Source organism: Mixia osmundae, assembly GCF_000708205.1.
Source record: "Mixia osmundae IAM 14324 unplaced genomic scaffold scaffold_1, whole genome shotgun sequence".
Taxonomy (NCBI): Eukaryota; Fungi; Basidiomycota; class Mixiomycetes; order Mixiales; family Mixiaceae; genus Mixia; species Mixia osmundae.
The window spans coordinates 1,202,689-1,226,680 of NW_014575563.1; the positions used below are offsets into that span (position 1 = coordinate 1,202,689).

A 23,992-nucleotide genomic window follows, 5' to 3' on the forward strand; every position below is an offset into this window, starting at 1 on the left:
AAAGTTCTGCCCGCCGCTGGTCGTCGCGCTCTCTTTGCTTCCACGTGGCAGCGCCGTCATCAGGTCGTTCGGTATACCCATCACCTTGCTCACCGTCGACGAGATGCTCGACCGTCTGCGGGGCTACTTCTATGACAGGAGGAGGGGGTTCGCCATCGCCTCGGCCAGCCTGGGCGGAGTCTACCTGCTGGCACAGTATGGCTTCAACAAGCTCTCTGAGATGCAGGACAAGATCATGACCGACCGTGCCCAGCGTGAGAAGTACGTCTTGACAGCATTGACAGCACAGGTCTCCTTTCGTGGGGATTGGCTGACCACTGATCACGCAGTCTACGCCGACGGTTTCAGCAGAATCAGGAGGACTGCTCGTTCACCGTGCTTGCGCTCTTGCCGACGCTAGGCAATCAAATTCTCGAGAGCATGGACGTCGAGTCGCTCACTCACACCCTCGCCCTCAAGACACAACGTGAGAAGCAGCGCCAGGCTGAATCTAGCCAGAACAGGGTGCCCTCTGATAGCACAGTGCTCGTCGAGCAAGATCCTCCCAAATCTGCGCCGAACGGTCTGCCACAACCCGAGCCAGCCTCAGCGGAACCTGCTGGGAGCACGAGCGATAGCGTCAAGCCAGAGATTCCGCTCAACTCGCTCATGCCGACCTCGGTCTTTGCTGAGAGCGCTCACGGTCTCGTGCCGCCCGCGCAGACCATCGGCCTCGGCGACTCGATGGCTTCACTCGACGCAGAGGCACACCGTCAGAGCGCAGCCTTGACCGAGCAGCCTACCCCTGCGCCGACGACAACAGACGCAAAGCTAGTCGACGCCCCCGAAGAAGAATCCGAGCCAGAACCCATCGAGGACCCGCGGAGCAAACTCGAGCTCTGGAATGCTATCAAACTGCTCGCATTCGCAAGATCGATCAGCTCGCTCTATGCGGTCTGCTTGCTCGCTCTGCAAACCCATATCCAGCTCAACCTGCTAGGGCGGTACAACTACGTCTCCTCAGTACTTGAACAGGCAGGCTCCGGCACGCTTGATGACAGCCAGAAGAGCTTTCAGGGTCTCTCGACGCTCTTCAGCTCCGATTCGTCTGCGCGCAAGCCTATCGGCATCAGCGCGATGACCGAACAGCGATATCTGACGTTCAGCTGGTGGCTGCTCCACCGCGGCTGGCCACAGATCACCGAGCGCGTCCAGTCTGTAGTCGATGGCGTTGTCGCAAGGTGAGAAGCAGCAGCCGGAGAGCAGCTGCACTAGATCTAACGTTGTGTGCAGCATACCACTGAAGAGGCAGATCTCGTTTGGAGAGACTGACCAACTACTCAAGCAGATACGACGAGCAATAGAATATGAAGATGACGACGACACGCCGCACACGTTCCTTAGTGCACTCTTTCCTGACAATGAATCTGACGAATTAGAAGTCTTGCGGCAAGGCGGTCTGCCCGAGACAGAGACCTTCATCGACGACGAACTGAGAAGCCTGCTAGACGAGACGCAAGACTTTGTCGAGTCGCCCGACTTTGTCTACGTACGGCGGCAATGCCTCGATCTGCTCTTCTCTACCTTTCTCAACTCACTCTCTGGTTCCTTCGCGACGACAAAGCCAAGCGCACACAAGCAGGCCGACGCGCCTGCGGGCAATGGCGCGTTTGCGCATCCCCTTCAGACACAGCATGAGGCAGATGGCGCTCAAATCACAGACATCACAGACAAGACAGCGCGACTTGCCAGCCTCCTACCCGTCATCGCGCGCCAATCCCATATGATCCTCAACAGCAATCCCAACGAATATGCTGAATCCATCTCGGATGTCAAGGAGCTCAGCGAGCTATCTGCCATCGTCTACACCTCGTTCGAGCGTAGCGTGTTGTCACAATGACTGCAGCAGGATGCCGCATGCCCTGGCATGATCGTGCACCAAGATCAATCGACGCGTGACCCGAGACGCGTCGCGTTGAATGATCGAAATCAACTTTGTCAACCTCGGCCCAGGCATTTTCACGGTACCAGAGCATTGCTTAGAGGGCGCAGGGCAGCCTAAACACGACTGCAGAGCATTTGAAGAGGAGCCAGGCACCTTTGACAGGACTTGGACACCTCCCACGAGCTCGCAGAGTGCATCGGGGGTCAGACTGACTCGCCGTTTGCTCCTTCATGCTGATCCCTGCGAGTCTGCAGAATGCACGCTTAATCGAAGTAACACTACTTGTTCGGACTACAAGACATCGACATTGGCCAGCTGGCCTGCCACTTTCATTACGACACCACGCACTATCTTGGCTCATTCGGCCCACCCAACTGTTACCGCTACCACCGCAGCACGCCGCACGCATACACCGCGGTATATCATCCATCACACACACGCATACGCACAGCAAACACAGCATAGGCAAGCGCCTCGTACATTAAACTGCGATTGGCTCACGAAGCGGCAAGAATAGATGCCCACCTCGCTTGGCAAATTGGCGCTGGTCGTCAGTCTCGTGCTAGAATCAGCATGGCTGGCCAGTCCAGTCATAGCACAAGCACCGACAATCGTCTATGGTCTGCAGAATCAAAGACCGCCGGTCGCGCGCCCCGGACTGCCATGGTCATTCACGCTATTGCCAGGCACTTTCGGACAGTCCAACGTCTCGCTCACCAGCTTCGGGTGTCCGTCCTGGGCCAGCTTCGACGAGGCAACCGCTACGTTCTCTGGCAATGTGCCTGCAGATACAAGCAACAGCACGTACCAACGATCACGAGTGACTGTTACTGCGACGTCTATGGACGGATCGCAAGATCAGGTACAAGACGACTACGAGCTCCTCGTCGCCTCCGGTGTCGATGCAACCGTCCAGCTGTCCATCTCGGCACAGCTACCCAATGCTTCACGACTGGGAGATGGCTCGATCATGACGTACGACGGCCAGATCCGCGTTCCGCCGCAGTGGTCATTCAGCTTAGGCTTCCAACAGTATACTTTTGCGGTGCCGTCGCAAGCACAGATCTACTATACTTCATATATACAAGGACAGACGTCTCTACCAGACTGGCTCGTCTTTGACAACACAACGGTCACGTTTGACGGCGTTGCGCCGCTCTCCGGCCAGTTCCCAATCATCATCTATGGCAGTGATCAATTTGGGTATGGCGATGTGGTACAGCTGTTCAACATCACCATATCTGAACATGACTTTGAGCTAAGTCAGCCGCTGCCTGCGATCAACACGACCCGCGGGGACACGATCAGCTACACGGTACCGCTGGACGGCTTGCGTATCGATGGCACGGTAGCGACAGCAAGCAACGTCACTGTCGACGTTGGCCTGCAAGGCTTTCCTTACTTGAGCTATAACAATGCCACGCGCGTGATCAGCGGCAGCCTTCCTGCTAATGCCTCAACACGCGCAGATCTGTCCATCCCGATCGACTTTGTCTCGAGCTATGGTGACCGGATAAATGACGCAATCGATCTGCATGTCGTTCCGGATCTCTTCACCGCGATGGTCTTGCCAGTCTTGGCAGTCGATCCCGGCAAGAACTTCTCGGACAATATCGAAAGCTATCTGACTTCGAGCGAGGCACTGTATTCGGCGACGATTTTGCCAGCGACGGCGGCTTCTTGGGTCAATTTTGATACAGGCTCGCGCGTGCTGTCTGGCGAGGCGCCGAACCCAGAGCCGAAAGACTATCAGAATGTCACTGTGACTTTCACTGGTCGCGACAATTCGACTGGCGTCCAGCAAAGCGCGAATATGACCGTCGCCTACCGTGCCAACTTGCCGCAAGCGACTAATGGTTCTAATACAGGGACCGCTCTGCAGCATCACCACGGCCTTTCAGACAAAGCAAAGATCGCGATTGCTGTCATCTTTGGCCTGATCGCTTTGGTGGCACTTGTCTCCTTGTTGCTCTTCTGCTGCATCCGCAAAGCGAAAAGTTGGGACCGGGAAAACAGTCAGGCTGGTACAGGCTTCATCTTGGCGAAGGAGAAAGGCTCGAAAGGCAGCTCGCGAGCCTCAACGCCGCTCAAGAGCAGCATTCGAAAAGGTCGGCCGAGCGAAGCGAGCGACAATGTCAATCTGCCGCCACCTGTGCTATATCATGACGCGCCCTTGCCATTGCCGCCGCCGCCGGCAGCTCAGCGTTCTGACAGCAGGCCAAGGCGCATGGACGTCATGAACCTCTTTGGCAATCGCAACCCTACTCAAGAGACGCCTGTAGGCGAATCGCCCGTCAATCTGAGCGGGCTTGGCATCTTTGCGACGCAGACAACGCCGACGTATGCTCAACCCAGAGCAAAATCTCACGATAGCTGGTCCAGCAGCCAAGGTAGCTCCTCGCTCTTCTACTCGGACGCAGAGCGATCCGACTCTGCTTCGCGCGACCCCAACCGAGGGCCAAGGCCGAGCAGTATGTCAAGCACACCCCGCAGCATACCGCGACAGCGACAAGGCTTTGGCTATCGACCGCCGCTGCCAGTCAACCTGGATCGGCCGGGCTCGCTTGCCACATCGCGCAGCACGGATTCGCCGACGCCATCAGATGAGCAGCCAGGCGCAATAAGGCTGATCACGCGTGAGCCGTCTGACGAGCTCGTGCAAGCTCAGCAGCATTCGGAATATATCTCGGGTGCCATATCGTCGAAGCCGCGGTTGATCAACTTTAGTAATCGGGGCTCGCCACGTCAAGTGCGACAGTCTGCTCATGAGGACGCTATCGAGAACGTCAGGCAGAGCACGCGGTCATCCGTCTACACGCCACCAGAAGACGCAGCTGTGCAGGCGCCAATATTCTATGATACGCCACAGCTGCTGTCGGAGCCTGTTCATCACGGGAACCAATATGACGGCATAAGACTCGTCGGCGGCCCCATGCCGAGCCCGAGCGCGTCACCCCAGATTGCTCAGAAGGCTCGTCCGCGAACTCTGACCCAAGAAGCGGCGATTGATCAGTACCGCATGACGCTTTCGAGCGACGAGTCATTCCATTTTGCGATACCGATACCATCGCATATTGTTCCTCTCAGCTCGCTACAGAGCACTTATACCGCTCTGACCGACTATCCAGAGCGGGGCGAGCTAGATAGACGGCCTTTACCAGAGTAAGCTCTCCTCCGCTATGGATACCGCTGTGCTGATCAGAAAAGTAGGTGGATCAATGTCAACGTTGATGGGGCACAGATGCAATTCTGGGGCGTTGCTCAAGGCGAGATGACGGTGCCCATTCAGATCGTCGAGAAGCGACAAAGTGCGGAAGGCGATTCACCTCGTCGGCCCTACTTCGCTGCAGATGGCAGATCACCCTCGACGATAGGAGCTTCGACACTCGTCGACGAATACGAGCACATTGTCGCTCGCTGTCTGCTTCACTTTTCGCACCTGGGCAGAGAAGCACACGATGGCGCGGGAGAAGCACCGCGCATGTCGACTCAGCAGAGTGTCGTGACTGTACGCTACTGATCTGCAAGGGCATTCGTTGGAGTTCCTGCTGAGACACGATCGTTTGCATTTCGTGAGACAATTTTTAGCCTAGCCGGCTGATGACCGTCTGAGCATATTCGGACGTGGAGGCCTTTCCTCCCAGATCTCTTGTGATATGCTTGCCTTCTGCGATGGTCTGACAGAAAGCGAGCGGTCAGCCTCAGTCGCACGATGAGAGGCAACGAACTGACATCCATGACGGCCTTCTCAATCTTTGTAGCGTGATCAAAGAGACCCATATGCCGCAGCATCATGATCGAGCTCAGCAAGAGCGCAGTCGGGTTAGCGAAGCCTTTGCCTGCAATATCAGGTGCGGCTTTGGGCGAGGAGAGCCTGTCAGCGGTGTCCGGCGCGAGGGGCCACGATTGAGCTCACATCCGTGGACAGCCTCGAAGATGCTCGCGTCGCGGCCAATGTTGCCCGAGGGAGTGAGACCCAGACCACCGATCAGGCCAGCCCCGAGATCGCTGTGCAGAGGACCGTACTTGAGCCTTGTCGCGAGAGAAAGAATGAACCACTGACCTGAGGATGTCGCCGTAAAGATTGGGCATGACCATGACACGGTCCGCAAAGGGAGCTGGGTTCTGTACGATTCGCAAGCAGACACGATCTAGCAGGTCCTCGTCGTAGCTGATCTTTGGGAACTCTTTCGCTACTTGCCGGCAAGCGGTGAGGAACATGCCGTCCGACATTTTCCTGTACCAGCATGGTCAGGCTTCACTGCTCGCTCAGGCAGCCATGCAGGCTCACATGATGGGCGCTTTGTGGACTGCGGTGACGTGGGGACGTCCGTTAAGCTCGGCATACTGGAAAGCGTAACGAGCGACGCGCTCGGAGGCTTCCATGGTGATGAGCTTGATGGACTGCACGACGCCATCGACGACCTCGTGCTCGATGCCAGAGTACTCGCCCTCTGTGTTCTCGCGGATGAGGACGCTGTTGACGTCGTCATAAGGCGTCTTGTAGCCGACGATGGAGCGACACGGTCTAACGTTTGCAAAGAGGTTGAACGTTCTTCGGAGGGTCAGGTTGAGGGAGACGTGGCCCTTGCCGATGGGCGTCGCGAGGGGACCTTTGAGGGCGACGGTGTTGGCTTTGATGTTGTCGATTGCGTCTTGGGGTATAGTCGACTTGCCGTCGACGATGAGGGGCGCGACAGAGACTTCCTCCCAGTCGATAGGCACCTGCGCGGGGTCAGGTTCATGCAGATCAGCGGTCGGGCAGGTACGGCGCAGCTCGTCGACGTGCCTTTGCAGCCTTGTAGATGTCCTTGACGGCGACAGAGATCTCTGGACCTATGCCGTCGCCAGGAATGAGAGTGACCCGAAAGTTGCCGTTGGCGTTTTTGCGGCCCTTGAAGACCTCATTGGGCGAGCTTGCCGACGGCTGAGCGTAACTCCGACTCTGCTGCGCTCATCTGAGTCCTGCCAAGGCAGCAACAAGGGGGAAAGTCAGCGGGACTGACACTTGTTGCCGTCAAGGGAGTGCGAGCAGCGCGGACACCTGCCGTCCTCAGCAGGGAGCTCGCCATCTGGATCTACCTGTGCTCGCTGTCAGTCGCTGTCGACGCCCAGTGAGCTCACCGCCACGCACGGGCTGAGAGAAGGAGTGGCTCTCTCCTTTCGGCAGCTGGCAGGCAGAGAGAGAGGCGATAATCTATCGACGCCACTTCCGTACTTCTCCTCTCTCCCCTCGTCGCCGTTCGTCCCTCCAGCGTTGTCCCTCGATAGACCGCACCTCGCAGATGGCGACAGGGCAAGCGGCAAGGAGCGTGCTCGCTTCCTCGAGGAGTGCTCGACCTGTAGCTCTCAGCCAAGTCCGTCCAGCGCATGCTCAGAGACGAGCGCAAACGCTGAGATAGGAGCGATTGCAGACGGGCAGCATCAGACATGCCACCTCCCTCGGCATCAACGTCCCCAAGATCACAGCGAGGGTCAGTAGATGGACCGCTCGCATCCCGCACAGCTGAAAGTCGGCTCGGTCGGACAGGCCCCGACAAAATATGGAGGTGTCTACACGGTGACGCTCATTCCTGGCGACGGAGTCGGCAAAGAGATCACGAGCTCGGTCAAGGAGATCTTCGAGCACGCCAACGTGCCCGTCGAGTTTGAGGAGTTCAAGATCTCCGGCGAGACCTCGGCAGACCAGGCAGAGTTCAAAAAGAGTATGGACTCGCTCAAGCGCAACAAGGTCGGCCTCAAAGGTGAAGCCCTCCCTCTTGCACGTCCCACGTGTGGGGTCACTGACATGTCATGCTCCGCAGGCGTGCTATATACGCCCGTCGAACGATCGGGGCACACCTCCTGGAACGTCGCCATGCGCCAACAACTCGACATCTACGCCTCTGTCTCGCTCTGCAAGTCTGTCCCAGGATACCCGACCCGACACAAGGACGTCGACTTTGCCATCATCCGCGAGAACACAGAGGGCGAATATGCTGGCCTGGAACACTCTGTAGGTCTCGAGCTCTACTCGCCGCGGCCGATCTGACCAACGCGACTGTCACGATAGGCCTATCCCGGCGTTGTCGAGTCGCTCAAGATCATGACACGAGCGAAATCTGAGCGCATCGCCAAGTTTGCCTTCGACTTTGCGCTCAAGAACGGCCGCAAGCATGTCACTTGCGTCCACAAGGCCAACATCATGAAGCTCGGCGACGGCCTCTTCCTCAATACCTGCCGCAAGGTCGCCGAAGAGTACAAGGAATCTGGCATCACCTTTAACGATATGATCGTGGACAATACGTGAGGCGCGCTCTGATGATGCTCCCTTGATGTACTGACGTGATCAACGGCGCTCAGCTCCATGCAGCTCGTCGCGCGGCCTCAACAATTCGATGTCATGGTCATGCCGAACTTGTACGGGTCCATCATCTCCAACATTGGCGCAGGTCTCGTGGGCGGACCGGGCATCGTGCCAGGCGCCAACATTGGGAGAGTGAGATCAGCCAATCTACCTTGTCGTTCCAGCTGATCATGCTTGGCAGGAATTTGCTCTCTTCGAGCCCGGCTGCCGTCACGTTGCGAAGGATATCATGGTCAGCCGAGAGTGCTTCTGACAGCTCAGGCTGACGGTCCTGACTGGACTGACAGGGTAAGGACTCTGCCAATCCAGTGGCGATGATCCTGTCGGCCTCGATGATGCTCCGTCATCTCGGCTTAGACCACCACGCCAATCAGATTGCCAACTCGGTCTACAAGGTGTGTCTGCTCTCACCGCTGTCGATAGGTATTGATGCCGACCCCCCCTTAGGTCATCTCGGACGGGCGAACGAGAACGCCGGACATGGGCGGCAAGAACTCGACGTCTGATCTCACGTTTGCTGTCATCAAGCAGCTATAGAGAGACGCATGATGATGGATGCATCTATGCAAGCGCAGCAGTACAGTCGCCGAGGCTGATCGCCGCGTCAGACAACATGGATTGATGCATTTGAGTCTCATAGACCTCGTTGCCGTTCCATGGCGGTGTGCTGATCGAGTACGACAGCAGCAGAGTCCGAAGCGACCTGTGAGACGTTTGCCATGCTTGCAAGCTCGTCCATCCCTCTCAGCACATCGAGGTGTAGCTGGCTCAGGCTCTTGCCCATTCCGGGAAAATGAGGATTCTGCCACACCCGTCTGATCAGCTGCGAACGGTCCCGAGCGGCGCACCAGCTCACTTGAGAAGCGAGGTCTCGCTCCATCATCTGTCTGACCGGAGCATGAAGGCCGTAGAGGTTGCGTTGGAGGGTCATCTTGAGCGCATCCTGCGTGTCATCGTACTGCACAAGGAAGGCTGGCGTCAGCACGGCGAGACCGACGAGGCCATGCCCTCTCACATTGTCGAGATGACGCTCGAGAGGGTGAGAAGACTCGGCTTGCGCTGCAAGACTGCGTTGACCGAACCTGAGATCGTCATGCAAGCCGTAGCCATTCAGCGTCGATGGCGTCTTCTTGTTCGTGCTCGTCGAGGGCCCTGGCACGATCGCATAGGAAGCCTGCTTCGTGCGGTCAGCTCTCGCCCTGTCATGAGCGCCCGTCGACCTGCCATCTTGTAAAGCCTTGACCTCTCCCCCCGCTCAGCTCGACGTCGAACGCGTACGCGGCGGCGATTTGCGCCAACAGTCTCGCTGTGGCCACGCCCTACCAGCTCATCACGCACTCAGTCCAACGGTCACGGCTCGATCACAAAGCAAGAGAACATCCTTCGACAGCGTCTCCTCGTCAGCCATGTCAAGCGAGGTCTTGCGCGAGCTCAAGCGGATCCAGGCGATGCAAGATGAGATCTTTGAGGAACACGTCAGGCTCGACCGAGACGCCCAGAAGGACGGCATGCTCGAAGACAAAGGGGATGACCAGCTCCGTGCCGACTTTCACGAGCGCAAGGTCCGCCTCGAAGCACTGATGGACAAGGTGTGCCTGGCTGACACGCGCTTTTCTGGTCCCTGGCTGATGCGCACTCCAGCTTGGCGACCTATCTGCTGCTGCCGAACGCTTTCACGAGCTACCCGCGACGACTGCCGGTCTGCCGGTCGACGAGCTCCTGGCTGACAAGGTTGATATCAAGACATACACGTGATGCGCGACCATCTACAACAGTACAAGCCAGACAGAAAGCGACACAAGACCCGTTTGCTTCTTGGCAAAGTCAATCTCTTTCAGACCAAACCTGACCTCTGTTGACTCGCCAGCGACAAGGTTGGCAGCGTACGACGGGATGAACCAGACGTAGCCAAGCGATAGCACGTCAGAGAAGTGAATCAGCTTTGTGGATCGCTCCGAACTCATCACTAGCTTGACTTGCACCGGCCGGTCCGCGTCGATGTCAACTGCCCTCTTGGGCACGAGCAGCTTGTCGTGGTCGCTCATTGGCTGCTCGACAAAGTCGGCCGCGACAGATTGTAGCATAGTCATCTCGTCTGGCCAGTCGTCGTGTCTCTTGCCCGGCTCGGCGGCCGCATATGACGCATAATCGAATGCAGCATCTGTCCATGTCTGCAGTGTGACCGACAGATGCTTTCTGCCAAGTTCTGCCAGCTTGCCAGCGTCACTTTTGAAGTTCAGGACCACGCTCTCCATCTTGACACGACGATGCGACATGACAGGCTCTTTGGCTTCGTTGCTGATGCATAAACGGGCCCAATAGCGCAAGAAGCGCTGCTGAGAGGGAATGGAAACACCCAATGCTTTCGCGTCAGCTCTCATCCTCCTTGAGGTGTGATAGTCCAGGATAGACTGCACGCTCTGCTCCGCAGCGTCGTGTAGCTTGGGCGGTATGCTCTCGCATGCCGATCCCGGCTTGAGCAACTCGCGCAAAATGAGAAAGGCGCATGCCATGCTGCCGCTACGTCCCTTGCCCGCTTTGCAGTGTATCACCACGAAGCCTTGTGGCTGCTCTGCATAGAAATCGCGCATGCGCTCTGTGACGAGCTTGTATTGACTGAGCAACGGTGGATGATGATCTGGAAACGGACAGCGAAGGATCTACTTGGCATAGACGTCATCGACCACCTCTGCCGCATACTCAGCCTGAACTGACCTGTCCTGGCTCGAATGCATCCGAAGGGTATGCATTCTCGCATCGTGGACACAGATTGATGACGAGGAACGGCCGCTGCTTCTCTAGCAGCCAGCGCTTGACTTGCGTGCGATCATTACGGTACAGTGATTCAGAGCCGGTCGCAGGGTAGCCCATGATGAACAGATTGGGCTCGAGCTGACACAGATCCAGATCATAGCCATCTTGCACGAGTCGAGCCTTCTGACCCGACACGAGCGTGCGTAGCCGGTTCAATGACATTGTATCTCGCGAGCAAGAGAGACGCGTGCAATCATCAGATGACGATGAGGTCACCCGTACAATGTACGCCGCACCAGATGACGTCGTCCACAGGCTGCATCGCAGCTCCGTGCGTATGCTTGACCGTACGTGGATCTTCTAGTCTGCTCTGCAGCATAGTCAAGCTCTGCCGCCGTTGATGTCGCGTAGAGGCAGAGATCTTCGCCGCTCGGTCAAGTGCAGAGTCGTGCAGCAGGCGTTCTCGCGTTGAGGTCTGCGCATCTCTCAGGGATGGCATGGCCGAAGCCGAACGTCGATGCGAGCCCCCGTTGACGCGCGCTAGCGGCGAATCTGAGGACAGATCCTGCGAGACCGCGCTGGCAGACGGACTTGCAAATCCTCGACTTCGCCCCAGTGCTGGCGGCGATCCAGCAGGCGTGCTCTGGAGCAGATTTGCCAGTGCTGCGATGCGATCACGCAGCTCAATGTTCTGGCGCTCCATGCGGTTACGCAGATCGCTCTCGCGATGAAGCTCTTGCTCGAGCTCCTCAACACGTTGATCGACAGAAGTCGAGCTGGCATCGCCATTCGACTCTTGCGCCGTCTTGGCAGCCTGAGAAGCCAAGGACTGCTCTCTGAGAAGCTTGATCTCCTCTCGGGCTGCCTCAAGCTCACGCTGACGCTCTTGCGATGCTGCAGACGTTTCCTGCAGGCTGCTTGCTAGCTGTTTACTCTGTACTTCTTGCTCCTCCATCTGGGCGCGAAGTTCTGCTAGCGTCTGCTCCGAGGTAGTCTGCTTGTTCTCTGCCGCGTCTAGCGCTACACGCATGCTGTCGATCGAAGCAACGAGAGCCTCGCTTTCTGCAAGCCGCTGCCTAAAGCTAGTGAGCTCTCGCTCGGTCGAGTCTTGTTGAGCCATGGCCTTGGCAGCTGCTTCCGTAGCCGTGATCATAGAGCTTTGCAAGGTCTGCAACTCTGTTCGCGCTTTGGCTAGCTCTGCTTCGGCTGCCTCGGTAGCCTGCATACGCTCCAGCGCGGCGTTCAGAGCAATCTCCTTTTCTGCCGAACGCGCTTGGGCTTGCGCTAGATCTGCTCTGGCCTCGGCAAGCTCGGCTGTGGCGGTATCGAGTCGCGACTGCAGAGACTGCTGTGTCGCGCTCGTCGCCGCTCGAGCTGTAGCTAGCTCTGTACGAGAGGCTTCCAAGTCCTGCAGCAGCGTTGCCTCTCGTTGCCGTAGCTCTGCATGCGCCGCATCTCTTGTGCTGGCCTGCGCCAATTGCTGTGTCAGCCCAGCGAGCTCACTCGCTTGAGCCTCGGCTTTGCTTATTACTTCTTCTAAGCTCGCTTGCAGCGCTGTAGCTCGCTGTTCTACGGCTTTCAGACGCTCTTGGGACGCTGTGTTCTGCTCTTCGTACTCTTGCGATAAACGAGCTTTGTGAACTTCGAGAGTCTTTGCTCGTTCGTCAGCTGCTGCATGGTCACTTTGCGCCTTGGCCAGTCGATCGCGATGGCTCGAAAGGTCGGTCTCGAGCTCTGTGACACGAGCCGAAGCAGAGCCATGGGCTATGTTCAGCTGCTGCTCAAGCTCATGGACTTTCTGCAATGCAGCACGATGTTGCTTCTGGGTATCTTCAGTCGCATACTGAGCTTTGCGAGCCTTGTCTGCTTCCTGTTCGCGTAGAGATTGGACTTCCTGCAGCTGCCTCCGTTGTTGATCACCCTCTGCATCGGACTTTGCCTGGCTCGCTACCAGCTCTTGCAGACGCGATTCGGATTTTCGTAGATCCTGTCGCAGAGCGGTCAGAGCAGTCCGCTCCGATGAAAGCTGCTGCTCTAGCTCGCTCGAGTTCTCGCTATGGCCGGTGAGCTGCAGCTGCAGATCGGCGTACCGAGCCAGATGCAGCTCGTGAGTCTTACGCAGTTGTGCGAGCTCGCGCATGTGTTGATCTCTCTGAAGGACCTACGCACGCACGCAAAGGTCAGCTGATAGCGACAGCAGCACCCGGTGGACGTACAGTGGCTTGCAGCTCATCCGCTGCGCCAGTGAGCTGGCTTTCGACGTCCGCTATCCAGGACTTCGCTCGAGCAAGCTCTTCCCTGACTGAAGCAAGCTCCTTCAGCAGCTCACCAGAGCGGGTTCTGGCATCTGCTAGCTGCTCAGTTGTCCTCGCTTGCTGCTCGTTGAGCCGGGCGAGCGCATCTTCCTTGGCCTTGAGCTCGGACACCTGCGCCAGTAGACTTGATTGCTCCTGGCCGAGCGAGGAGAGCGTCTGTCGTGAGCTTTCGAGCATCGTCTGCACCTCTGTATCAAACTTTGCGCGCTCTTCGAGTCCTGCTGTGCTGGTGCTTGCGTGGTGACGGTGCATGGGCGCTCTCGAGGCGGCATTGCGCGAAGAGCGAGATGGCGAAGCGGCGAGAGGCGAGCTGATCAGCGATGCGACTGATGCTTGTCGTGCAATCGGCTGCGCAAGCGGAGGTGTCCTGGGTGGTGCGCTCGCTGAAGGTTCTATGGCTTGACTATGTACAGGCGAGGCGGGCGGCAAGCCGGACTGGCCGCTATGTACAGGCGCGACGATATCGTGCTCTTCGTAGACAGGCTGCGTCGGCGAGCCAAACAGAGCAGAGGCTGATCTAATTGGCGTTTGCGGTCGGACTGGCAGTAAGCTGTGAGAGGTTGCCGAGCCAACGGGCGACACCAATGGGGGACTGTCGAGTGTCAAACAGTCAGCTCGGCGTAAGAGCGCGCAGATTGGAGCGCACCTCTGGGCTAATGCAAGTTCTGAGCCTCTTGACGAGATGGAATGCCTGACTAGGCCGTCGAGGTCAAGCTGCGCGGGAATTGTGCTCTTTCGCTGAGGCGGCGACAGCGAGGCGCCGAGCTGGCGTGAAGGCGTAGGCGATCGTGGCCCGGTACTCGACGATCTGTTGACGTTGGGTGCATGCTCGCGCAGGCTTGAAGAGGAGGACGGTCTCTGTAAGGCACCGCCTAGACTGCTCAAAGTGGTTGGCGCGTTGTCAGAGAGAGGCGAGCTAGGCAGACGAGGACTGGAGGTCGCGCTACTTGGAGCATGAGCACTGACAGTAGATGCTCCGGAGTTTTCGGGAGCACCACCACTGGAGACACCTGCGCCGAGCTGCTTCTTTTGGAATTGCTTGAGCTGTCCATTGTCACGTTACATCAGCTGCCGCGCTTGGATATGACGAGCGCTTCGAGCTCAGACTGACCCGCTCCCGTGCTCGAGCTGCCTTTTGCGCTCTGTCGTCCATGTGCTGTACACGCTGTCGCTGGCTGATGAGTCGCTGAGCCGATGAGGTTGCCTTTGAGAGTGCGCGCGACACTCGCGACGAACAAAGTCGACAGCCAACGTCAAAAGAGTGACCCTTCCCCAGCTGCCGGCAGCAAGCATGGACGAGCCAGACGGCGAGCAGCAGCGTATGGCGTGGAGTATCGTCCAGTGGCTGTCTAGCGCCATCGTCTGGCTCCTCCATCTGGCGACCATCAGGCTGCCGAGAACGATCTTTGCGACTGTCCATTGGGGCACGGTGGTCACTCTCGAGTTCGACTTTGCCAAGCTTGTCATGCTCATCTTCTTGTCATTGACTCTGCTGTCCTTCTACGTCAAGTACAAGTACCTCAACCGCTACACCAAGCTCAGAGAGGCTCCCTTGACCCGAGATGACGGCTTCGACTTGCATCCAGATGTCGCAACCGAGCAAGCCGAGAGTGGCTTCAAGAACTACCTCGACGAGTTTCTCTCGGCCATTCGCATCTTTGGCTTCCTGGAGAAGCCTGTCTTCCATGAGCTGGCGAGACATCTCCAAACGCGCAGGCTCGTTGCGGGCGACACGCTCTCGCTTGATTCCGACAAGAGTTTCTACATTGTCATCGACGGTGTCATGCAGGTCTATGCTCAGACCGACCCATGTCAGTCTGTCCAACGCTGACTGACCACTCAAGCTGATCCTACGCGGACCGTGCTACAGCTGCTCGATATCGCGCGCACGACGCGTATGACGATGAGGACGACAATGGCTTTCAGCTTCTCAACGAGGTCGAGAACGGTGGCACACTCAGCAGCCTCTTTACGATTCTCAGTTTGTTCACAGAGGATGTTCAGCTGCGATATGAGGAGGATGACATGCTCTCGCCCGGTAACGGGATTCCGCCTCCTTCGAACAGGCGGAGCAAGAGCACTTCGAGGGACGCAGACGTGTCAAGTCTCAGACTTGACGAGTCCCCAGGTTCGAGTCGGCATCATCGCAGGAGCTCAAGCGCTCATCGTCGAGCCAGTCGATTACGCTCATCATCGCAAGCTAGCGAATCCTCAGCCATTGCGGATGAGAGCGACACCGCAGACGACGACGACGATAACGAAGGACCTGGCAGTGGGCGCCCGCCAAGGTCCGGCGTTACAATCAAGGACATCCCGCCCTCGCCTCTGCTTGATCAGCCGACTCTACCAGACACACCTGGGATACGCACCCCGCCGCGAGAGTCTACTATAGCGCGAGCCAAAGTAGACACAACGCTCGCAGTGATACCTGCAGATGCTTTCAAGAAGCTCACGAAGCGATTCCCTAACGCTTCTGCCCACATTGTTCAAGTGATCCTCACTCGACTTCAGCGTGTCACTTTTCTCACTTCGCACAAGTATCTCGGCTTAACTTCAGAAGTCGTCAGGACCGAGAAGGCCATCAATGCGCTGGCCTGCTACCCTTTACCGCGAGCATTCTACGAATCTGGCGGCCTGCAGCATCTGCGGCAGCGCTTTTTACCAGACACCGAAGATATAGACCTCGGTCAGCCCGAACAGCAACTAGATTACTTTGCGCTCGGTCTGCCAACGCCAAGCGCTGGTCCTCGCATGGACTACATGCTCGGATCGCCACCTGGGGAGCAGCCCAGCGAGGGTGTCAAGCTGACCTATCGCAAGCCTTCGTTTCCCTCGAGTGGGGGTCTCAGCTACTCACGCGTGAAGAAAGCGGGCGATATACTCAGCATGGCCAACATTACTGACGAGCCAGAATCATTCACGACTAATGAGAATGGGCCACTACCAAGTCGACATCGAAGGACATCAAGCTCATCTACAAAGATGCCTCCACCTCAAGCCAGTCGCTCCTTTTCTTTCAATCTGGGTGCAGCCCAAGAGTTTGATCTGCGGAAGGCGGTCATGGATTCGATATCAAAGTCGATTGGCCTGGTGCAGTCATCCGCTAGTGTGGCACCTTCTGTTGAAGCCTCGCCCATGGTTGGCCCTCACGAGGCGCCTTTTCAAAGAGCAGTGTTCAACTCTTCATTTGGATCCTTGGGAATGCTCGGACAGCACGGCCGCGACGATGAATCGACAATGACCGCCTCGAGCTACAGCACGCCTAACCTGCCAGATCTCGAGAACGAAGTCGAGATTCTGTTTTTCCCACAGGATAGCACGCTCGTCAAAGCCGGGGACAAGAATGCAGGGCTGTACTACGTGATTGACGGGATCCTAGATGTCTCGATGCCCGCCGAATCAGACGAAATGGCAGCTCATAGCCCGGGCCTGAACTTCAGCAGCACGCCGCGCTCAACTGGCGAGGCTATGCTGAAAAGCGAAGAGAAGCTGCGAACATTGTTCACAGTCAAGCCTGGTGGTATCGCTGGCTATCTCTCATCCCTGTCTGGCTTTCCGTCCTATGTGGACATCAAAGCAAAGACAGACGCATACGTCGGATTCTTACCTGTCAAAGCGCTCGAGCGGATCATGGACCGGAGGCCAATCGTCCTCTTAACGCTCGCCAAGCGTCTGAGCGGCTTGCTATCTCCGCTCGTGCTACATATCGATAGCGCGCTCGAATGGATGCAAGTGGATGCCGGACAAGTCATCTACCGTCAACACGATCGATCTGATTCATTCTTCATTGTCATCCAAGGCCGATTGCGGTCAATCGCAGAAAAGGCTGCAGGAGGCGTGGAGATCCTCGGAGAGTACGGGCAGGGGGAGAGCGTTGGTGAAATCGACTGCATCACTGGCTCTCGCCGACCATCTACATTACACGCCATCCGGGACACGGAGCTTGCACGCATGCCCATGACACTGTTCAATGCCATCTCTGTACGGCATCCTTCCACCACAATCAAAATCACGCGCACGATTGCTGCTCGCGTCAGGCGCGAAGTAGACGAAAAGTCACGTAGCATCAAGTCGCCTGGCTTGGGCAAAAATAACCTAAATTTGAAGACTGTTGCCATCATACCCGTCACCCAGCATGTGCCCGTTACGGAATTTGCTGCCAAGCTACGCGCAGCTCTGGGTGATATTGGCGCACCAACTTCTTACCTCAATCAAGCTACCATCACTGCAGCAATGGGCAGGCACGCGTTCAGTCGGATGGGCAAACTCAAGCTAGCCGGCTGGCTAGCAGATACCGAGCAACGATATCGCATCGTCATGTATGTCGCTGACACAGTCGTCAGCTCGCCATGGACGCAGACGTGCATCCGTCAGGTGCGTGAACGCGTCTCAGCGACTGAATGTGCTGACTCACAGACTGCCTTGCATAGGCTGACTGCATCCTTCTGATTGCTAACGGGGCCTCAGATCCATCAATCGGCGAATACGAGCGCCTGCTTATCGGCATGAAGACCACCGCTCGAAAAGAGCTCATCATTTTACATCCAGAGCGCAGTGTCCTGCCTGGCTCGACGCGGCCATGGCTCAAGGCGAGGCCATGGATCCATGCGCATCACCACATCGAAATGCATGGCTTGCCTATAGCACCGTCAGGGCCTGGTCACGATGCTAAGCCCGTGCTTGCCCTGCGCAATTTCAAAGCCCGTGTGCAACACCGCTTCGAGAAGTATCGTGGCCGGGACGATCGCAATGCACCGACTCGTATGGCGTCTCTCAACGACTTCGGCAGGTTAGCGAGACGTCTCTGTGGGCGTTCAGTCGGTGTCGTGCTCGGCGGTGGAGGTGCTAGAGGCATCTCCCACCTAGGCGTTCTAAAGGCACTGCTAGAGCGCGATATCCCTATTGATGCTATTGGTGGTACGAGCATAGGCTCCCTCATAGGCGGCCTCTACGCTCGCAACGGCGATCTCGTGTCGACATTTGGTCGGACTAAGCGTTTCTCGGGCCGCATGTCCACCCTATGGCGGATACTCACAGATGTCACGTATCCCCTTGTGGCCTACACGACGGGTCAGTAGATTCTCGAGCCCGAGAGGTACTTGCTGAATTCCTTCCCAGGCCACGAGTTCAATCGAGGCGTATATAAAGAGTTGCTTGACTATCACATCGAAGTGCGTCCCATTCGCTGATTATGTGATCTGTGCTCATGTGTGACGCAGGACCTATGGATCAACTTCTTCTGCAGTAAGCTCTACTCTGACCGTTATCTCTCGCGCTTATCAGTCTCTACAGACACGACGAATATCACGCATAGTAGAATGGACGTGCACACGACAGGCTACGCATGGCGGTATATTCGAGCCTCAATGTCACTCGCAGGTCTCTTGCCACCGCTCTGCGACGAAGGCAACATGCTCGTCGACGGAGGCTATTGCGACAATTTACCAGTCCGTACATATGGCACGCGAGCCTACCTCTACTTATCTCTAGCTCAGGTATCTGTGATGCTGTCGATGGGTGTGGACAAGGTGTTTGCAAGCGACGTTGGATCAATTGACGACACTTCGCCGCGCAACTTTGGCGAGTCAGTCTCTGGCTGGTGGGTCCTGCTCAATCGGTGGAACCCATGGAGTGCGACTCGGGATATTCCGAGCATCACAGAGATCCAGAGTCGTCTGACATAGTATGTCGAAGATGCTCTGTTGCCGTCACCCGACTGACTTGTGAATGCAGCGTGTCAAGTGTCAAAACCCTGGAAGAAGCCAAAACGACGCCTGGCGTGTTCTACATGCGTATGCCCGTGGAAGGCTATGGTACGATGCAGTTCGGCCGTTTCAATGAGATCTATCAGGCCGGCTCGGTAGCAGCCGAGGCGATGCTACACAAGTGGGCGCAGCAAGGTCGCCTGCCCAATGGACTAGAGGCGTCTCCCACGACCAAGGCCGAGACGGCACGTCGTGGCCGAGGCTTGCGACGTAATTCTGTGTAACGTTTGCTGAATTGCACAACATGCAAAGCTCTACAGTATGCGCGAGCACAACCCGATCAGACTGAGATTGTCTTGATGACATTGAAGCCGTCCAGTGCGGTCGAGATGAGTGTGCCAGGTATCTGAGGATGCCAATGGACCTCTTTGATCTCCTTCTGACCTTGATGCACGAACAGGAGCTGGTCCGGCACCTTGCGTGTCGAATCGATAGGCTGCCCAATTGCCATTTCGTCGACATCATGCTCGACCGACAGATCCCACAGGGTGACAGAGTCGTCGGCACAAGATGCAGCGAAACAAGAGTCTTCTGTAGGGTGCCATTCGATCGAAGTGATTGGCTTCTGATGCCAATCAAACGCGGCCACGGGCGAAGGCTTGCTATCCCTGGCACTGCGCCAAGTGTCAGTCAGAACGAGACACAACGAATGACAGACTGACCCTTTCATGTGACGCAGATCCCAGACTTTGAGGCCACCCTCATCACCACCCGTTGCGATGAGGTAGGTTGTGCCTCGATTCCAGCTCATGACATTGACGTCGGCGTCATGCGCACCGTCGACAGTGAGCACGGATCGCCGGTTCTTCACCCGGATGTCCCATATCCTCACTGAGCGATCTGCTGAGCAGGAGGCGAAGACAGTCGGCTCAGATGGCGACCATTGCAGATCTTCGATAGAGGACGTATGTGAGCTGAAAGGCTGCGGAGATACGCTGAAGCCAGAAGGCGACAGCGTCGTGAGGAAGATCTTTGCGTTGATGTCGCCTGATAAGAGTCGCTGAGAGGTAGCCGAAGCGCCGATGGGATTACCCCAATCAAGGGCAAAGCCCTCTGCCCGGCCATGCGCAGAGAGGGTGAACTGGGGCACTTTGCTCAGGCTTGTGCCATCAATGGAAGCAGGCGAGACGAGCGACTGGAGATGAGGCGCAACGTCAAAGATGTGGACTTTGCCCGTGTCTGAGCAAGTCGCGACATGGTAAGGCTCCGGATACTCGGGCGGAGGCGTCGAGTAGGGCAGCCTGAGCGGTGTTGCACGTATCCTGTTGACACCGCCAGTATGTGGTATACTCTTGAAGGTCAAGGTGGCCTCCTCATCCGCTCCGTCGCGGTCCTCATCATCGTCAGAGTCGTCGCTCTCATCTTCGTCAGAATCCTCGAGTTCACGATCAGACTTTTTCACTCTGACCATGTTATCCCATCGCATGAGGACGACTTCGTTGGCTTGGGCTTCGGTGGAAGCAGCCTGAGTGCCAGCGACAAGACAAGCTGAATATGGACTTTTCCGTCGTTCCGCGCCGTCTCCCTGCAATCAAAGTCAGCCGGCGAGAGCCTGGGAGGGCATGGCGGGACGTACATCTCGCAGTACGTCGAAGGACAAGCATGGCCAGTAGAGGCTAGCACGTTGCAGGAGCACATAGGACGAAAGATCTGGCACGAGCTCTTCATCGTCTGCCAAGGCGACTTGCCCGATATACGCCTCGAGCTCGTCTGTGCCATCTTGCGCAGCAGTCGGCGCTACATCAGACTTGACGACATCGTCCGTCGCCTGTCCATTCTCAGCCTCGTCTGGGCCTTCAAACTCGTCAGACGACACGACATCCTCTTCCTCGTACTCATCCTCCCAGGCATCTTCGAATTCCCCTGGACCGTCTTCACCCTGTCCGTTGACCTTGTCGGTCTTGAGGGGCGCCTTCCCCCGACTGGAATCGTCAGGCGACGCTGCCCGCTTGCGTCCCATTGGCTGTTCTGACGAAATTTGAAGCGACGAGGAAGGTTACTTGAAATGACGATCATTCAAATAGACCGTGCAAGAGCAAGCATTTTTGCCGGCAGCAAGCCAAGTCTGCTGGCTCGCAGGTCGCAATGAACGGCCATGGCGTGGCTAGTACGTCAGGAACGACGACCATGTCAAATTTGAACGGCACAGACTCGCCAGTCGACGCAGAATCCACGAAACACGACCAGCCAAAAGAGGCCCGTCCAAGAGAGAGCGAGCAGGGGAGGGAGGAGCCCGGTATACCGCCCATGACGTCTGAGCAGATCAACCTGCTCATCCTCACCTACCTCTCCGAAGCTGGCTTCAAGCATTCCTCGTTCGCCTTTCTACACGAGAGCCGTCTGAGCGACTCAAAGATGCTCGACCTCGAAGTACCGCCTGCCCGGCTGATCAGGCTGCTTCACAAGGCTCTGCTCTACTTGGAAGCAGAAGCGAGGTTCAGGGGCGACGACACGAGCCGGAACCCGCCTAGACTGGTGCAGTACGACATTCCTGACGCTCTCCCACTGCCCAGCCTGCTCAAGACGCAGCAAGCCATCAACGGCACCTCTCAGACCGACACACGGCTCAGGAGAGACGTCGAAGTCCAGACGACAGCGTCTGATCTCACCCAGCAGCCTGTGAAAGCCGACTTGCCTCACTCGACGGCTGCTCAGGTGACCGGCGACCCCTCGGCGCCAATGGCTCTCGACGAGAGCTCACCAAGGCCGGCGACTGCTGACCTCGTTCCTGCTGAAGAACCCAACGAGTCTAGTCTCCCTGTCGGCATGCCCGCGGAAACGACATCAGACACATCGGCTGACGTCCAAAGGACGCTCAAACGAAAGAACACGTCGGACGGCGACGCTGATATGAGCACTGCGCCGCACGATATTGTGCAGCCAGGCGAAGTACCACAGCAGAACGAGGATGATGCAGCGTCGGCTGCTAAGCGAGTTCGGATGGACGAAGAGCCTGTCATCCAACTAGGCAATGCTATAGTCGATGGGAGCACGAATGCTCACGACCCATCGCCGGGTGCTGCAGATCCGGTCGCCCCCATCAGCGCACACAAAGATGGACTACTCCGAGAGCAAGTAGCGACAGAGGAGCCTGCGCTTCCCACCCCACCTCTGTTGGAAACGCCAATAGAAGCGACAGCTATACCCAGGAAGCGGTCCAAATCACCGGCCATCTCCATGAATGCGCTGACCTCAAAAGATCCACCGCCGCCAGTTCCAAAAGTGCGCGCGCTATCGCCTGTCGTGCGGACAGTCACCACTACTACCACTACGACCACGAAAGTCAGGCCAGGCAAGACCGCGAAAGCGGCAAAGGCGATACCGCCGCCTCCGCGAAGGAAACCTGAAGCGAATGACGAGGCCAAGCCAGCCGTGAAGCCAATCTCAGACGTAGAGCCACAATCAGCGATCAAGACTGAACCTGCGCCGACCACGCTCCCTGCGCCTGCTCTCGCGGCGGCGCCACGAGATGAGCGGCCAGCGCCATTACTGAAGACGATCGCACATCAAGACGTCATGAAGCTCAAAGGCCACAGCAACTCCGTTCAGGCATGCTCTTGGAACCCGAAAGTCTCTTCGATGCTCGCGACGGGGTCACACGACTCCACAGCGCGGATATGGGATGTCCCACTCACTGCACCAACACCCAATGCAACCCTTGAAGACTCTGTACTCTGCAAGCACGCCTCTGCGCAACGGAAAGCCGACGTACCTACCTGTCGATGGAATGTGAGCCCGTCCTGCCTGCGCCTGGCACAGTGGCTGACCGGCCTGTACAGCCTGACGGCACGCTCTTTGCAACAGGATCTGAAGACGGCATAGCGCGCGTATGGACGTATGTGTTCGCATCCTCGAGCCAATTCTGTCACTGATGCGATTGCATAGACCGTCGGGCGATCTGCACCTCGTACTATCGATGCATCAGCAAACGATCTATAGCCTGCGCTGGAACTCGACGGGCACAATGCTACTGACCGGCAGCCTCGATCATTCAGTCTGCCTGTGGGAGCTCGGTTCTGGGCGAGTGAAACAACAATGGGAGAGTCATGCGGATTCGGTGCTCGATGTCGACTGGCTAGACGATACCGTCATGGCCTCTGGCTCGATGGACAAGACTATTCACAGCGCGTCCTCTCCCTCTAAGCTTGACAGGCACTTCTGATTAGGCTATTGCAATAGTACTGAAGATTGGGCGGTCGTCGCCAGTACATCGATTCAAAGGTCATCAAGACGAGGTCAACACAATATCATTCGATCCGGGAAGAACAATGCTAGCGAGCGGATCAGACGACCAGTCTGTGCGCGTCTGGTCAATGCGCGGGATAGGCGGTAATGCGACGGACGAGCTAGACGACAGCGAAGAGCACAACGTCATCAATAGGCGAGATGGGTGTCTCATTCTCGAGGGCCACGAGCGAGAAGTGCACACGCTCGCATGGCATCCTGGCACCCGGCCAGGCGCGACACGAATATTAGCATCGTACGTCGTCAACCGCAGCATATCTCTGCAAGCGCTAATGTCATTTGCAGCGGGTCTTTCGACGGCGACACGCGGCTGTGGGATGTCGACAAAGGCACTTGCATCTTCAGGCTATCGCGACACACGGATTTTGTCTATTCGCTCGCGTTTCTGCCCTTCCACGGCACGTATTTGGCGACAGCTTCAAACGACGGCCTGATGTCTATCTGGCGCGTAGCAGTAGGTTGTTGCTCGTCTGCTACTTCATTTCACTGACTGTTGCGGCTCTGTAGGATGGCAAGCTGCTGATGGACTTTCAGCACGAGGGACCGATCTATGAGATCGCATGGCATCCGGCGCGGCCCCAGATCGCAGTGGGTGGCCTGGCAGGCCTGGCAGTAGTAGGCACAAGCGATCTCGACGCTTGAA

The 23,992-nt window shown here is 57.1% G+C and overlaps 10 protein-coding genes across 10 annotated transcripts; 5 read left to right on the top strand and 5 right to left on the bottom strand.

Annotated features, from left to right (window-relative positions):
* Window positions 1-103: 103 nt before the first annotated feature.
* L969DRAFT_91840 (uncharacterized protein) lies at window positions 104-5,444 on the top strand (the record flags this gene model as incomplete). The annotated part of the gene is made up of 7 exons (XM_014715525.1): window positions 104-261; window positions 330-1,220; window positions 1,273-1,864; window positions 2,037-2,126; window positions 2,179-2,341; window positions 2,515-5,086; window positions 5,135-5,444. 7 exons carry the CDS (start codon window positions 104-106, stop codon window positions 5,442-5,444), a joined length of 4,776 nt encoding a protein of 1,591 aa, XP_014571011.1.
* Window positions 5,118-6,996, bottom strand: L969DRAFT_606510 (uncharacterized protein; the record flags this gene model as incomplete). Its single annotated transcript, XM_014715526.1, has 7 exons — window positions 5,118-5,601; window positions 5,657-5,781; window positions 5,841-5,932; window positions 5,988-6,161; window positions 6,216-6,649; window positions 6,714-6,869; window positions 6,931-6,996. 7 exons carry the CDS (start codon window positions 6,994-6,996, stop codon window positions 5,509-5,511), a joined length of 1,140 nt encoding a protein of 379 aa, XP_014571012.1. The 3' UTR covers window positions 5,118-5,508.
* Window positions 6,997-7,209: 213 nt separating this feature from the next.
* Window positions 7,210-8,807, top strand: L969DRAFT_14600 (uncharacterized protein; the record flags this gene model as incomplete). The annotated part of the gene is made up of 9 exons (XM_014714905.1): window positions 7,210-7,281; window positions 7,339-7,398; window positions 7,455-7,668; window positions 7,729-7,919; window positions 7,977-8,209; window positions 8,267-8,402; window positions 8,452-8,502; window positions 8,558-8,665; window positions 8,718-8,807. 9 exons carry the CDS (start codon window positions 7,210-7,212, stop codon window positions 8,805-8,807), a joined length of 1,155 nt encoding a protein of 384 aa, XP_014570391.1.
* A 97-nt stretch (window positions 8,808-8,904) lies between these two features.
* On the bottom strand, window positions 8,905-9,447 carry L969DRAFT_43972 (uncharacterized protein; the record flags this gene model as incomplete). Its single annotated transcript, XM_014715527.1, has 3 exons — window positions 8,905-9,072; window positions 9,127-9,228; window positions 9,286-9,447. Coding segments are annotated over 3 exons (432 nt in total), but the record flags the coding sequence as incomplete, so codon positions are not given.
* A 106-nt stretch (window positions 9,448-9,553) lies between these two features.
* On the bottom strand, window positions 9,554-11,352 carry L969DRAFT_149293 (uncharacterized protein). Its single transcript, XM_014715529.1, has 3 exons — window positions 10,986-11,352; window positions 9,889-10,930; window positions 9,554-9,832 (listed from the first exon to the last, which is right to left on the bottom strand). The coding sequence occupies exons 1-2, from the start codon at window positions 11,244-11,246 to the stop codon at window positions 10,037-10,039; spliced, it is 1,155 nt and encodes a 384-aa protein (XP_014571015.1). The 5' UTR covers window positions 11,247-11,352; the 3' UTR covers window positions 9,554-9,832; window positions 9,889-10,036.
* On the top strand, window positions 9,677-10,025 carry L969DRAFT_43536 (uncharacterized protein; the record flags this gene model as incomplete). Its single annotated transcript, XM_014715530.1, has 2 exons — window positions 9,677-9,859; window positions 9,912-10,025. 2 exons carry the CDS (start codon window positions 9,677-9,679, stop codon window positions 10,023-10,025), a joined length of 297 nt encoding a protein of 98 aa, XP_014571016.1.
* L969DRAFT_69424 (uncharacterized protein) lies at window positions 10,873-14,550 on the bottom strand. The gene is made up of 4 exons (XM_014715531.1): window positions 14,451-14,550; window positions 13,986-14,383; window positions 13,241-13,931; window positions 10,873-13,185 (listed from the first exon to the last, which is right to left on the bottom strand). Exons 1-4 carry the CDS (start codon window positions 14,490-14,492, stop codon window positions 11,281-11,283), a joined length of 3,036 nt encoding a protein of 1,011 aa, XP_014571017.1. The 5' UTR covers window positions 14,493-14,550; the 3' UTR covers window positions 10,873-11,280.
* Window positions 14,551-14,585: 35 nt separating this feature from the next.
* L969DRAFT_100884 (uncharacterized protein) lies at window positions 14,586-19,328 on the top strand (the record flags this gene model as incomplete). The annotated part of the gene is made up of 8 exons (XM_014715532.1): window positions 14,586-15,150; window positions 15,210-17,713; window positions 17,770-18,409; window positions 18,458-18,510; window positions 18,559-18,583; window positions 18,632-18,786; window positions 18,835-19,022; window positions 19,073-19,328. Exons 1-8 carry the CDS (start codon window positions 14,631-14,633, stop codon window positions 19,326-19,328), a joined length of 4,341 nt encoding a protein of 1,446 aa, XP_014571018.1. The 5' UTR covers window positions 14,586-14,630.
* Window positions 19,329-19,384: 56 nt separating this feature from the next.
* Window positions 19,385-21,064, bottom strand: L969DRAFT_14604 (uncharacterized protein; the record flags this gene model as incomplete). Its single annotated transcript, XM_014714906.1, has 3 exons — window positions 19,385-19,718; window positions 19,767-20,629; window positions 20,681-21,064. 3 exons carry the CDS (start codon window positions 21,062-21,064, stop codon window positions 19,385-19,387), a joined length of 1,581 nt encoding a protein of 526 aa, XP_014570392.1.
* A 167-nt stretch (window positions 21,065-21,231) lies between these two features.
* On the top strand, window positions 21,232-23,991 carry L969DRAFT_91847 (uncharacterized protein; the record flags this gene model as incomplete). Its single annotated transcript, XM_014715533.1, has 6 exons — window positions 21,232-22,833; window positions 22,884-22,939; window positions 22,990-23,228; window positions 23,284-23,584; window positions 23,635-23,803; window positions 23,857-23,991. 6 exons carry the CDS (start codon window positions 21,232-21,234, stop codon window positions 23,989-23,991), a joined length of 2,502 nt encoding a protein of 833 aa, XP_014571019.1.
* Window position 23,992: the final 1 nt, after the last annotated feature.

Excerpts from the sequence above, each read along its gene's own strand:
- L969DRAFT_149293 (XM_014715529.1), bottom strand. The coding sequence starts at position 11,246 with ATGTCATTGAACCGGCTACGCACGCTCGTGTCGGGTCAGAAGGCTCGA. Across the intron at positions 10,931-10,985 it reads ATGCATTCGAGCCAGGACAG|ATCCTTCGCTGTCCGTTTCC; the intron begins GTCAGTTCAGGC and ends TATGCCAAGTAG.
- L969DRAFT_69424 (XM_014715531.1), bottom strand. The coding sequence starts at position 14,492 with ATGGACGACAGAGCGCAAAAGGCAGCTCGAGCACGGGAGCGG. Across the intron at positions 13,932-13,985 it reads GAACTTGCATTAGCCCAGAG|TCCCCCATTGGTGTCGCCCG; the intron begins GTGCGCTCCAAT and ends GACACTCGACAG. Across the intron at positions 13,186-13,240 it reads CGGATGAGCTGCAAGCCACT|GTCCTTCAGAGAGATCAACA; the intron begins GTACGTCCACCG and ends GTGCGTGCGTAG.